The 14,672-nt window shown below is 39.7% G+C and overlaps 2 protein-coding genes across 2 annotated transcripts in view; both read left to right on the top strand.

Moving 5' to 3' along the window:
• Window positions 1–14,672, top strand: part of GRIN3A (glutamate ionotropic receptor NMDA type subunit 3A) — a 166,892-nt gene that overhangs the window by 138,366 nt on the left and 13,854 nt on the right. The window lies entirely within an intron of this gene.
• Window positions 6,341–6,853, top strand: PPP3R2 (protein phosphatase 3 regulatory subunit B, beta; the record flags this gene model as incomplete). Its single annotated transcript, XM_079112376.1, has 1 exon — window positions 6,341–6,853. The coding sequence occupies one exon, from the start codon at window positions 6,341–6,343 to the stop codon at window positions 6,851–6,853; it is 513 nt and encodes a 170-aa protein (XP_078968502.1).

The raw sequence follows: 14,672 nt of genomic DNA, 5'->3' as shown, positions 1-14,672 counted from the left end.
AGTTTCTTCTATCTGGAACACTCACCCCTTCCCAGAAAACCTGGTTGACTTTTTCTACTCCTTGAGATTTTAGCTTGATCATCACTTCCCCAATAAAAGTTTTCTGCTGTGCAGATTCTCTTGGCACCACATCCCTGTCATCTGCAGCACTCAACACAGGTAGTGCTTCTTTATATCTATGGATATGATAATTTGGTTAAGGTCTTCTTTCTAAAACTCTAAGTTCCATAAAACAGAGACAGCAGAGGTGACTACTGTATCTCTCTTACCTAGTAGATGCTCAATAAATATTTGTTGAGAAAGCAAATGAGAAAAAAAGAGAAGGAGGAAAAAGAAGAAAGTAAAAGAAGAGATAGGATATAAGATACATTGAGCACCTGCTGTGCACTAGCACTATTTGAAAGGGAATCTTAAATATTTGTTCTTAGATGTTGTCTCATGTACACCTACAGTAACACTGTGAGCATATCATTCCTGCTTTGCAGATGGGAAACTTCATGTTTAGAGATGGTTTACACTCCAGGCTGTGGCTAATGTCAGGACGGTGAGATGTTATATATGGTGATAGGCACTACCATCGTAAGGGGAGAGCTTCCAGTTGAGGGTCCAGATCTCCTGTAGAGCTTCTAGAATGAACGTGTGACTTGCTCAGAAACTCATTCTCCTGACTAACATGGAAGAGGAAGCTTGACGTGGGCCTCAGGTCTCATCATTTCCGTTTCTATCAGTTTTATTTTCCAATGTCAATTCTTTTTGCATGTGACCATCTCATAGTTCTTAATCTGAAAACTCATGAGGCAAAGAAATGAAGACTTGCTGACATAGAAGCTCCATGAGGCTTCTGGTTTCTTCCAAATCATCCACCCACCCTTTTAAATTACTTGCCACAGTCAATGTCCTGGGATTCACATCACTCCACAGTGATAAACAGAAAAAGTAACAAGAGTGTTTTCCATGGAAATCACTAAGAATAATGCCTAGAGAAAACTGAAACAATGGCATTGGGTTCCATAATAACACAGAACCATAAAGTTTATGAAATGCAGAACGATGGGGCACTCAATTTCACATGAACTAAATCTCCAGCTCCCATATAATGTTACATTCTCCATTACATGGGACTAAGACAGTTCTTTCTGCACACCGGAGTCATTCAATGAAGTGGTGCCATCTTCCCAGTACTGCCTGTTCATTCATTAAATAGGTTAATACTTACGTAACTACTTCTATAGAACACCTATATATACTACCTCATCTGCCTCTCAAAATAACTGCATGCAGAAGATAAAGCAGGTATAGTCATTATCACCATTTTGCAAATAAGGACACTCTGACGGCTACTCTGGCCTCACAGCTAATCAGGGGCAGAACTGAGACTAGAGCTAGTCCCATTTTACTCCTGAACTCTCTCTGCCTCACCCTCACTGCCTCCAAATAGCACACTCGCACAGAGGAATAGAGTTTATGAAGAGTTTCCACAGCAGTGGCTTCTTTCTCAACAAAGACCATCAGGGAATTCCTCAGGGCAAAGTCAGAAAGAAATCTGTAAGAATGTCTGATGGGTCAATGATGGCCCTTACTGTGGTCCTCAGTCCTGCCCTGGGAAGTCGTGATCAGTCCTGGAAGCGTTCTGAAAGGAGGAGCCAAACCTAATGCTGGTAAAGTACTTGGAGCCATGGGCAGCAGACCGTAACTGATGACTGAGGAGTGTTTGTTAAAAGGACACTCCTACGCTTATGTTCCTGGAACCGCCAGCTACTCTTGCTTTTAGACCTCTTCTCTACTGGCAAGGTAAACTATAATAAAATTAGCAACTTTAACAATGGCTCTTAAGGTTTGGATCCAAAAAGATGTCCCCCGAAAAGCTCACATGTTAGGCAATGCAGCAATGTTGAGAGGTGAGATGATTAGGTTATGAGAGCTGTAACCTCATCAGAGGGTTAATCCATTTGATGGAATAATTTAAATGAACTATGCATGGTAACTGTAGGTAAGTGGGGCATGTCTAGAGGAAATAGGTCTCTGGGGTCAAGGGTGGTCTTGAACTATATAGAGAGAGGGAGAGAGAGAACGAGAGAGAGAGAGAGACCCTGGCTCTTCTCTCCCTCTGCTTCCTGACTGTGATGAGCTGAGTAGTCCTCCTCTGCCAAGCCTTTCCACCATGATGTCTTGCCTCAGGCCCAGAGCAATAGAAATGGCCAACTATGGACTAAACCCGTGAGCCCAGTAAACTTTTCCTTAAGTTGTTTTTGTCAGGTAGTTTGGTCATGGTGATCAAAAGTTGACTAACACAACAATAATATATCATATTGGCTAATCTCAGCTCGAATCCTTATAAGACTATACAAAGTATATAGTAGTCCCATTTCTTTGTATGGGAAAACTAAGGTCAAGCATCCTACTGCTATTAAGTGGACAGTTAAAATTTGATGCTGGGTCATTCTGTTCTAAATACTTTCCACCCTGTCATGCTTCTTTCAGATCTAAATAATTCACTTAGCTGGCGTAATTGAATCATCAAACATTATTTTTAGCCTCCAAACCTTTCCTTTTACCTTCATTGTCTCAATCTATCCTGTTCAACAAAATGCTGTGAGTCCGAAAGATGTTCTGGAAGTATAAAATAAATATTTAGCACAAAAAGGGTAAAACAATTCATTAATAAATTGTAATATTGATTACAATAAAACAATAAAATGATATATATTAAATATATTATTAAAGAAACTATTATTAAATGAATTATCTAAATTCATTTCACTTTTTCTTTTTTAATGCAGTTACTAAAAGCATTTAAATTATATAAATGGCTAACATTATGCTTCTATTGGACAGTTCTGCTATAGATTATTATTTCAAAATGCATCTACTTTATTCCTTACAGGCTGACATCAGAGAGAATCAAATAGGAATAAAACTCTCTTGCCTTTGAATTATTTTCACATCATAAGCCTATAACAAAAGATGTTCAAACTCAGTCCCATAGTATCTGACAGACTACTTTTATCTTTTATCATAATCCATGGCAAAAAAAAAATATTCTGCAAAAGTAGAATAACCTGGTATATTTATGTCCCATGCACATATATTCTATTTATATAATATATATTCTATATGGTTTTATTTTATAATATATTTTATAAGAAAATATACTCTATTTAGCTTTATATAATTATATATCAGTATAACTAAATGAACAGTTTTGTGAAGTCATGTTTATTCAGAGAAATGGACTTCCCCTTACTAATATTATCTCTTCAATTATCTTCCTTTCTATTTTATTAACATCAGTTGCAACCCACAAATTAACTTCACAACCTACTAATGTGTTTCAACCCAGTTTGTCAAACTAGGCATGGTGTCTACAAATGAGATATTAATTCAGCCTACACAAATGTGAGAGGATTTGGGGAGTCCGTAACAAGATGGACCTGATGGAAATTCATTAGCAAGTGGAGGCCTGTGCTACAGCAAATCCTGTGGCCCTATCTATTGGTCAAATTGAGGGAGCTCTTCAGACAGAATTACTCCTCCCTCCTATGGAGTCAGCACTAGTGGACATATCTAATGTCCAGTTGTTGTTCTGGCTGCTCGCAATCACCTCTTCTTATAAGAAAGAGTAAAAACTTATTTGGTACTTGCTCTTCTAACCCAATTCCCACTAAACATCTATGGAAAACCGCCGTTTCTTAGACTGGGCTGCTTCAAGTGGCTCGCGCCGCTTCTTGCTCTTTCGGCCCGACCAGCGGGACAAAAGACACATACTCTTCAGAAGTTCATGAAGCAGCTTCCGCTTTATTCAGATATCACCCTCAATATATAAGCAGTCTCATGCATAAGCAATTGTAACCAGATATGTCCATCCAATCCTGTTAAAGGTCAAGCAATCACTCGCTCAAGCATACATGTAAAGTATATCTGTCCACGCGCTAGGCGGCTGAACTGATTATCATACAGCCAATTGTAAATGCTTTCTGGCTTTCTCCAGGCATAATCAGGATGCCATTTGCTCTCTGCCAGTCACCATCTTTAGATGCACGTGGCGTAACCCTGGGCCCCGGGTTTCGCCCGCCACAAATATCCCAGCTCTAGCCATGAGGTTTGAGTAAGTTCCCTTGTATTATAGGTCATGTCTGATGACTCAGGAGGGGGAATCTATCAATTGAGACCAATCTGGGTCTGCTTCTGGGATTTGTAGGCATCTAACCAGAACAAGGGAAAGTCAGTCTTCTAATGATAAAACCCCCAAGTCTTAACTTGGAATCTGTCAGTGTTCAGATCCTCTGCCAAGTGGAAGAAGCTCCTTTAACATAGAAGAGAGTGAAGCAAAGAGATGAGAGATGAGAGATACAGATAAATGGACCCAGGTCTCTGCAGGACCAGCTTTATGGACACAGCCCTTGTGGTCTCACAGGGTCCTGTATTTGGTTTGATGCTCTTCTGTGGCTGTCTCAAAATATATAATAAATTTCAAACAAAGGGTCTTACATTTTCATATTACACTGAACCCTGCAAACTATGTTTCTAAGCCTGAGGCCTTGGTTCCAATTGTTCCTTAAATCCAATTGGATCTTCACCCTTCCTAATATTGAATCATTTATCTCTTTTTTTCAATTATGTGAAATTCTAACAACAATTTTTTTTTTTTTTTTTTTTTTTTTTTTGCTAAGCTCCTTAGAAGTTGGTTTTCTTTAATTTAAGCCAAGAATCTTTAATCACACTCAGAAGATTGGGCCAATAACATCATTCCAGAGACCCTAAACCACCTTGACCCAAGGATATAGTTCTGATGCTGCCCCTGAGGCTTGTAACTTCTCAAAATTGTACCTTTAGGGCCTATTGGTGGCATTTAGAGATCAATACTGATTTTAGTCATCTTGTAATAAAATTTAAAGCGATCCCTTTAACATTGCAAATTCAATAGGTTTATACTCAAACGGTATCCTGTTCATTTCTCTGAGTAACTGGAAAGCAAGCAAGTAAGTAGGGCAAAACCTGTTCCCAGCATGGTTATTGCGATTTAGTTGTGATACATGTTATTTAATACTCATGCTGAGTTTTTTTTAAAAAATCAATGGATTATCATTTGTTTACAAAGGAAAATTAAAATGACCATACTTAATGGAAAGGTATCCAGGGGCTTCATTGTGCCAGTTTCAGCCTGGTTACCTTTAGAGTGACCTTTCAGTTGAACTACAGGACACAGAAAATGCTCATATTTTTTAAAGTAAGGGAGTGTTTGCCCCTTCAGTTTGATTTAGTGGCTTGAGGTTCCCCCAAGTCCCTTTGAACTGTATTGCTCTTGGACTGCATTTATTTCCTTGTTATTTAGAGTAACTGATGTGCTTGCTGCTCCAAAAGGATGAAGGAATATGAGGGAACCAGTAAGATTAATCTTCAACAAAAAGAACAAATCCACTTGAAGCAAAGAGGGGACAGTGGGAGAGTCTAGAGACCACTGTCACTCTCGACACACACATAAGGCTTCTCTGGGCCCACGGCAGCTGGTCCCCAGGGTGTGGCAGCTGGCAGGCACCAGACAGCATGGATCAAAGTAACAGAGTAACACAGCCTATGTTCTTGGGACCTGTGTCTTCTTGAAAAATGCCCCTTTTCAGCATTGTGTGTATTTCTAAAGAATGTGTTAGTGCCTGTAGACGATCTGTGTAAGAAACTGAGAGACAGCTGGGTGGTCTCTTACAAAGATTCTGAACCCATGTTCTGTCAGAGACCCAGAAGAATCCCAATCCTGGTTTCCCCTCCTAGAGAATTATGGGACATATATATAATATCAACACTTGGACATGTCATTTCATTTAATGCCTACTCTAGGCCCGCCAAGAAATCATAAGGAGTCCTGGGTGACATGCTGTTCCCTGAGTCATTCAAGATAAATTTATTGAGTGCCTATTGTATGTTAGGCACTGTGCTGGGGATACTGCAGGAAATAATATAGACATGGCCTTCACTCACTTGGGGTTTGTCTTCCCAGAGTGGGGAAAAGAGTGAAGAAATGAGTAGATGATTTCAAGGGAAACAGGGGTTATAACGGGAACCTACAACAGGTCTGAGAGACGGAAGAGAGAGGGATAGCTCAGCTCTCCATGGGTCTCCCTGCTGGGGATCCCCCAGCTGTGCACCCCCTCCAGACTCCCTCTTCACATCCTTCTGCCGCTCCTCGCCGACCCCCACTCTCCCCAGCCCCGCTCCTGTCGCTGCCCATTTTCCAGTTTCCACGAGGCGGTCGCGAGCCCTCCACCCTGCAGCGTGGAAGACTCAACGGTCCCAGCGCGCCCAAGCTCCCTCCTCCGACCCTGCGAGCCGCTGCCCCGCGTCCGCAATGGGAAATGAGGCCAGTTACCCGAAGGAGATGTGCACCCACTTTGATCATGAAGAAATTAAAAGACTGGGCAGGAGTTTCAAGAAGCTGGACTTTAACAAGTCGGGCGCTCTGAGCGTGGATGAGTTCATGTCCCTGCCCGAGCTGCGGCAGAACCCGCTGGTGAAGCGAGTGATCGACATCTTCGACACCGACGGCAATGGAGAAGTGGACTTCACGGAATTCATCCGGGGGACCTCCCAGTTCAGCGTCAAAGGAGACGAGGAGCAGAAGCTGAGGTTCGCGTTCCGGATCTACGACTTAGACAAAGACGGCTACATCTCCAACGGGGAGCTCTTCCACGTGCTGAAGATGATGGTGGGGAACAACCTCAAGGACTGGCAGCTACAGCAGCTCGTGGACAAAACCATCATCATCCTGGATAAGGATGGCGACGGGAAGTTATCCTTTGAGGAATTCAGTGCTGTGGTCAAAGACCTGGAAGTCCACAAGAAGTTGATAGTGACTGTGTGAGCCTGTTTCAAAGAACATTGCCCAAACCACTACGTTTGCTTTCTTCTCTCTTTCAAGATCCGCTCCAGGCATCCATCGCCTGTCTCTCTGACTTACCCAGAAGTGTTTCTCTTTGTGGAAGCTACACTTTCTAACATGAGCTTCATCACCCATTCAATGTTTTTAATTCTTTTCTCAGTGGTTCAGGGTAACACCCCAAGTCGGGGAAGAGCAAAATGAAGGAGCAAAGTGGGAAGAGAAAACAAAAAATGGCTTTTATAAGTGTCTTTTTCTTTGTTTTGATTCAGAGCTCAAACTTCAGTCAAGAAAAACTTTAAAATAAGAAAATACATACCTTAGCCTGCCTTTCTCATGATTTTGTATACAGGAGGAAATTGTGCATTTTGTATTGGGTGTTAGGGGAACCATTCATTCACTTGTGATGTTCAGATGTCTCTGGTAGGTTATTAACTGCTCGTTGTAGCCACAGGGACTCTTTGCTGAGCATCTTTCAATCACTCTCCTAACAAAAACAATCCAACTCTTCCCATAGCAGGCTGCAACCCCATTCATTCCCCATGATGCATCTTCTCAGGGGAAGGAGTCCAGTAGGGTTCCTCTTATCTGATTGATCCAATCCCCCATCAGAAGCTAGCCTCAGGGCTCATGTAAAAAATGTTAATCCTGGACCAAGTTCCTAGTCCAACTATCACCTTCGGTGGCAGTGGATTTTCCATGTTGGCTGCCTGCTCCAGTATTAAGTTTAAAACAGGGATCTTCTAGTTAAATAGGGCAGGGGCCTTCAGAGAAAGCACTCTCACCTCCAACTCTGTAAGCTCAACATAATTGAAGTAAGTGGGAGAGATAGAGTCAGTCTTCCCACAGGGCAGAGTCGGTAAAGATTCTGGCTGCAGTGGATTCTCCCCAGGATGCCAAAGGGTGTTGCTTCTGGTACTCAGAGATGCAGAGATTTGCAACTAAGTCTCTAAGCAGAGGTGAATGCAGGCAGCACTGGCTGATTCTGAAAATTAGATCTGAGGCATAGCAGAGAAGCTGAGAACTCTCATTCCAAGTTCCTTCCTTTATGTAAAATTCAGCCCAGAGGTCCTCACACTCTAATGAACCTGTACCCAGAGGTGTGCTGGAGCCTGTTGGTTCTAGATGAGATCCAACCTGAGCATCTCTCTCCGGAGCTCACTTATGTCATGTTGGTAGCTTGAGATGGGCCATGGTGGGAATAGAGTATCATGAAAAAGAATAATTTTAGTGGTTTTGTTTGCTTTGAAAAGTCAGTTTATCAGTAGGTACACCACTGGTAGCACCCTATCAGCTGTCCTGGGAAAGGCAAGATCAGTACTGGTCCCAGCCTCTATTTCATGACAATTTTTTTTCTCACCAAGGACCCCTCTCCAAAAAGGTGTCTGAGGCTCCCCAAATGCTAGAACAATGAAATGTGCTCTTAGCATTTACCTAGCCAAGGGACACCATTCAGCTGACTTCCTTCAGGATAAGGAAAATCCATTTCACATAAATTTATTATATTTTGAAGAGACTGACAATTAGACTTGACAGGAAAAAAAATGGGAGGAAAGAAAAACAAGTCCACACGTTTAACCATCTACAAGGCACCTTGACACACTTTTTATACCATAGATTACTTAAGAACCACGAATAGGAGAACTCATCCCTTTAATTCCTGTGCAGTCCTAAAGAAATGTATTAACAATCATAAACACTCCCAGTCCGATAGTGATGTGAGTCATGACCCTGTTGTGGGGTAATATAGATCAATGATGCAAACACACTGGATTTGAATTCAGTTGCAACTGGGTTATCACAGCCTCTTAGCTATGTGAACATGAGCAATTTAACCTGTGTCTTTCTACCTAATTAAAATGAGGAGCCATGCCATTTAAAATGTGTAATGCACCTACAATACAATATGTTCATGCTACTAATTCCTTTCTCCCTACTTTCCCTTATCAGTCTGTAAAGGAGACATGAGGTAGGGGTTACTTGTTAACAGTTCACTTTAAGCCTCGGTGTCCTGTTTTATGAAGATTGAGATTTGATTTAATTCTATTAATAACACTATCAAATAATTTGAGACAGGAAATACAGGAACCATAAAAACAGAAGGTACCAAGGTAGAAACATTTGCTACCTAGCCAAACCCACTCAAAAGTTAACATTTGTGTGATTCTCACCCAGAAAGGAAACAGTAGGGATAGTGTCAATGTTCTCCCTCCCACTTCCCATTTTCAGAAGGAATAATAGATTCCTTGAGAACTGGGAAAACTTTAAAAGAGAGCAATGCCCAACTGTTTGACTTTGTGGAGGGAATTTTACATGGGGAAAGTGAATACATGTCATGCTGGCCAAGAAGACCTCTTAAAGAGCAACATTATTTATAGTTGCAATATTTACATCAATATAGGGAAATTTTGAAATTATGACCATGGGTTTGAAACAGGTTATGTATGCAAATGTAACAAGGAAAAGAAAAATCTTTTAGTTTCTGGAGTGACTGGAATTAAATGATTGCCTAGTTAATCTACCTAACATAGCTGCCCAGAACTTTGTGGAAATGACTGAACCAAAGACATACTTCTGTTTTCAGCACTGGAAAGATCTGATGGATGTATGAAAAAATGGATCACACTTACTTCCAAGTTAAAATTCTTTTTTTTTTTTCCCTCAGTTGATTGCCAGTTGCTAACAATTTCAGTTTTGTGCAATTTCTTGGAGTGACAATAACAGTTAACATTCATTGAACTATATAACTCTTGGTACAACCTTTATTATATCATTTAATCAACACTATGGGGTGGGCACCATTATCTCAGCTTTACAGATGATGCGTGGAGAGACTGGAAGCTTCCCCAAGGACATCCAGTCAGTAAGTGGCAAGTAAGGATTTGTACCAGGTTTTCCGACCCCAAACCCTGAACTTCATTTCTATCTCAACTGCATTCCTCTTAGTTTTATAGCTCCATATTTACCTGTCTCAATTTATTTCTGTTAGTCTAATTAATGCAATCAGATCAAGCTTTAATATTCATAAAAGAGGAAACTGAGGCTCAAAGAAATGAATTGCTTGTCAAGGAGCAAGCAGCCAGCCTACAGCTTTAGTTTTACTTATAGCAGAGAAACAAATATATTAGGCAAGACATTTTTAAACCGTCTTCCTCCTTCATCTCATCTTTTGAGAAATAGGTGACAGTATTTAGATTAAACTGAAAACAGCAACCAATATGCTCTGAGACTGTAGAGATTAGTAACAATATGTCGTTATGAATCTATGCTAATGGATTGTGTCTGCTCTCTACCATATGTTGTGGTCTCTAAGCATTAGAGACTCTTTTTGAAACAGAGGGGGAAATATGGCCTCAGCACAGTTGGTTTATATCTAAGTGTATCATGCTTTAGAAACATTCTCAAAGGAAAATCTTCCAGAAATTTAAAAGTTACAAATTCATCCTTCACTTCTGCAACTTATTCTGTTAGGATATAGAGTATGTAGGTAGTCTGGCTGTGGTGTTTAATCTGAGAGTCTGAGAATATGACTTCAGACTGGACTCCGGACTCCTCTTTTTTTATTCTTTCTTTCCTTTTTTTTTTTTTTTTCTTTTTTGTTGGTTGTATGTGTGGGTGTGCAGGTGTGTGTGTGCATGCGTGTGTGTGCACAGGCACTAAGGATAGAACCCAGGGTCTCACACTTGCTGGGCAAGTTTTCTATCAGTGAGCTAACCCCCAGCTCTGGACTCTTCTGTTGTATTAACCACTGTACTTATGCTAGTGGCCAGTGACTGTGCCTTATAAAATGTATTAGTCAGTTTTTCATCACTGTGGCCAAAATACCTGAAAAGAACAACTTTTGGTTCACAATTTCAAAGTTTCAATCCATGGTCAGCTGACTCCATTGCTCTGGACCTGAGGTGAGGCAGAAGAAAGTTGCTTAGCTATGGCAGTCAGGAAGCAGAGAGTAAGGAGCCAGGGAGACATAAAATCCCCAAGACTATGCCTTTGGCCATGCTCCACCTACCTACAGTTACCACCCGTTAATCCAAAGTATTAATCCACTGATGAGATTGTAGTTTTCATAATCTAATCACTTCACCTCTGAACATTCCATTACTGCCCAACACAAGAGCTTTTCAGGAGACACCAGTGTATACTCCATCTCCAAACCATAACATTAACCATGTGTCATATCACCTTTTTAAATGAATTAGCAGGTTCATAATGAAAACTGTGACATGTGCAATAAATTATGTAGATCAGAAGACACAACTTGTCAGTTCATAGGCTAAAGCCAATCCACAAATGTGCATTTTTTTAATGTTGGTTTCTCATGGTGTTTATTCTCACAATGCTTTTTAATCTTTTGGCAATTTTTTTTTAATCTGAAGCTTTTTAATTAAAATTAATATAAAGGAATGAAGCCACGCTAGGTTGGAAATGGCCTTTTGTGAGTTAAGGAGTCTCTGAATATTGGGACAAAATTAAAAGTTTCCATGAAGAGAAATTAACATAGTTCCTCTCTTAGCATAAAAGTTCAAGTTGGAGCTGGGCATGGTCGGGAGTGTATACCTATAATCCCAGCTACTTGTGAGGCTGAGGCAGCAGAATCACAAGTTCAAGGCCAATCTGCGCAACTTAGAACCTGTTTCAAAGTTCAAAAAAAAAATTTTTTTTTAAGTCTGGGATGTAGCTTAGTGGTAGAGCACTCTCCTAGTGTGTGTAAATTCAATCCCCAGCACTGCAAGAAAAAAACGCTCAAGGTGAACTGAAGTATTCACCATTTTTTTAAATTATAGCACTAAACACAAGATATTTATCACAACAAACAATATTTTCTAACATTTAAACTTGTTGTGAAACAAGGTGGGTAAGGACGTGAGCATCCAGGGCTTTGTAGGACTTCAGTGACATTGAGAACTGTTTCTGCCCTTCTTAAGGGTCATTTCACACATCACCAGTCTTTAAAACACTTATATCATTTGACATGGTAACCATACCCATTGCAATATTTCTCTGAAATTAATAATCCAGAATATTTTAAAACACAATACACAAAATGTTTTAACTACAGCAATATTTTTCTCATATATAATAAATTACTATAATAAATTGCAGTAGTAACTGACAGTTTGAGAATCCTCAAGTCAATTATGATAAAACAATAAGTGATAGGTTTAATACATTAGAGTTAATAGATAATTTTTAGAAAATAATGCTTTAAAAAGGTAATATTAAAAAGGTTTATTCTTCTAGAAAACAGCAATTTTTAAAAAGCATATGCACAGTTACTACTCTGGAAAATAAATATGTATGTGATCATAGTTCAGAAGAGGATTAAAAGTAATCATTTTATAGCAAAAGGATTAGGAATAATCTTAAATTTATTTTTAGAAAACATTTTCTGAGGTTGTTTTAATAATAAATTAAAATTTTCAAAAGACTGAACAATGGAGCTAATGTAGCAATTAAGTACAGTTCCAAACATAAAAGATGTTTACCCAAGCTTAGAAAGCATGGAGGCTTGAGGAGCCTGAGGAACGTGGTGGGAGCAACATCTCCTCAGCAACAAGAGCAATCCCTCCCTCGTGGATGAGCTGCTAAAGCAATTTCCAGGTTAGGGAAGGCAGTGAGTTTCCAGCCCCCAAACTCCAGGACCTGCTGAGAATTCTGACAGACCCTGATTGCTGGCAAAATCCTTCTGCTTATCCAAATACACGAGCACTGCTGATGTGGATTCATACAGGGTCTCCCTGGTTTTGGTAAATCATTTTCTCCTTTTTTTTTTTTGTTAAGTATGATTGTGTACATGTGTGTGTGTGTGTGTGTGTGTGTGTGTGTGTGTGCTTTAACCACGGAGCCATATCCCAAGCCCTTTTTATTTTTTTATTTTGAGACATGGTCTCTCTAATTTGCTTAGAGCTCCACCAAATTGCTGAGGTTGGTTGCTTCCAAACTGTGATCCTCCTGCCTCAGCAGGAAGTTTGTAATCCCCAAACCTCTGGGATTGAAAGTGTGTGCCACCATGCCCAGCTAAGTATGATCTTGTCTTGGCTGATGAGAAAATTCCAAATTCTCTGAATGAAACTCTTCCTCCCTCTCCTGGTTGTTTTCAAGTGATTTTTTTTAAAAATTCCAAATTATGACATCACACAATCTTACCCCATTTTCTCCAATGGAGCAAACTTGTCTCCTCTGGGAAACTGTGTTCTGATACCTATACAGAGTGACAAAGGCCATATGTATAAACACAACAGTGACTTTGCCATTTTTTTTTTTTTTTTTTTTTTTTTTTTTTTTTTTTTTTTTTTTGAGCTACTACCCTTCTGGGAAAAATAGGAGGAAAAAAATCTTCAATATTAGAAATGTTATTCAATTCCTCCTTTCCTGTTTCATAATATTAAGAGTCAGTGATATTTCAGAAGTACCATTGCCTTCTTTTTCTTTACTTCTCACTAAAGTCATTATTCCTCCTTTATCCCCAGCTCTCTTATTAAAGAAAAAAATTTTTTCAACATCAGGATTTGGCTTTACAAACTCAGAGGAGATAATCCTGCAAAGTTTAATACACTTAGATGATAAAAATAAAAATGATTTCCCCAGTCTCTTGTAGTCATCAGACCCTGGGAAAAAGTATTAACAGAAAATCTTAAGAGTAATTGCAACTGAGTTCCTTTCCAGATATGTACTTCATTCAACAAGCATTTATTGAGTACCTGCTCTATACTGGCTTCTGGAGATACACAGAAAAGTACAGCCTCACCCAGTCAGAGAAGTCCTCAAATTGGCTAGGCCATTCCTCTCAGTATGATGCATGAGAAAAAAACTGTCTCAAGAGAGGTTAGAGTCACACCTAATCCCTCTATTAGTGTATCAGGTCAGATTCTTTGTCATGAGCAACAGATTAATTTAAGAAAACTATCAAAAGAATAATGGGGAAGCTCAATACTTTGAAGGAAGAAGTAACAGATAAGGTTTCCGGAACCACAGGACTCCCGGGTTGTTAGGCAGCATCTAGGAGACTGTGTCTTGGGAGTACTAACTTTGGCAATAATTCAGCTCCAATCTGCCTACCTTGGGTCATATGATTGGCCCAGGACCAAGGAATGGTGAAAACAATGAGTATGTGAAGGATGGGCAAACACACCAAAACCACATGAGATAAGAGGAGGGCACTTCCCCAGGGAAAGAATCTTAACAAAAATTAATACAGTGCACCACAAGCCAGCTGAAATAATTGCATCCAGTCCCCAGTGTTTTACTGTATTTTAAACATATTTTTCCTCCCACTTCCCACATTAGATCCCTGGATTGATAAATTCCAGCATAAACAGGTCAAGGAGGCAAGTTTTATCAGATCTCTAGGCTTCAGTTTTCTCACCCATCAATGGAAATAGCTACCTCTAATTTTCTTCCTCACAGAACTATTCTATGAACTACTGAGGTATATGAAAATATACAAATTTGTTATAGGAAAAGGATTACTTTAGATGTTTTCATTCCTTTAAGAAATATTTATTAAGAATATTTATTGGTATGTGCTAGACCCTGTTCTAGATAATCAGGTTATGTACTAAGCAAAGTAGACAATATCCCTGTCTTCCTGAAGCTTATGTTCTACTTGATAAGGGGAGTAGGAATAAATAAATATATGTCAGGAGGAAAATAAATCAGATTAAGGAGGATAGATTGTCTGAGAGAGGAGGGGGGAAAGCCACTGTATTAAGGTAGACTTCACCAATAGGTGAATTTAAGCAGAGACTTGATGAGAAGTGGGGAAGAAGCAATATTGACTCCTGGCAGAAGAATTCACAGGCAG

This window comes from Sciurus vulgaris, assembly GCF_902686455.1.
Source record: "Sciurus vulgaris genome assembly, chromosome: 15".
NCBI lineage: Eukaryota > Metazoa > Chordata > Mammalia > Rodentia > Sciuridae > Sciurus > Sciurus vulgaris.
This window is presented reverse-complemented; position numbering and strand designations above follow the sequence as displayed.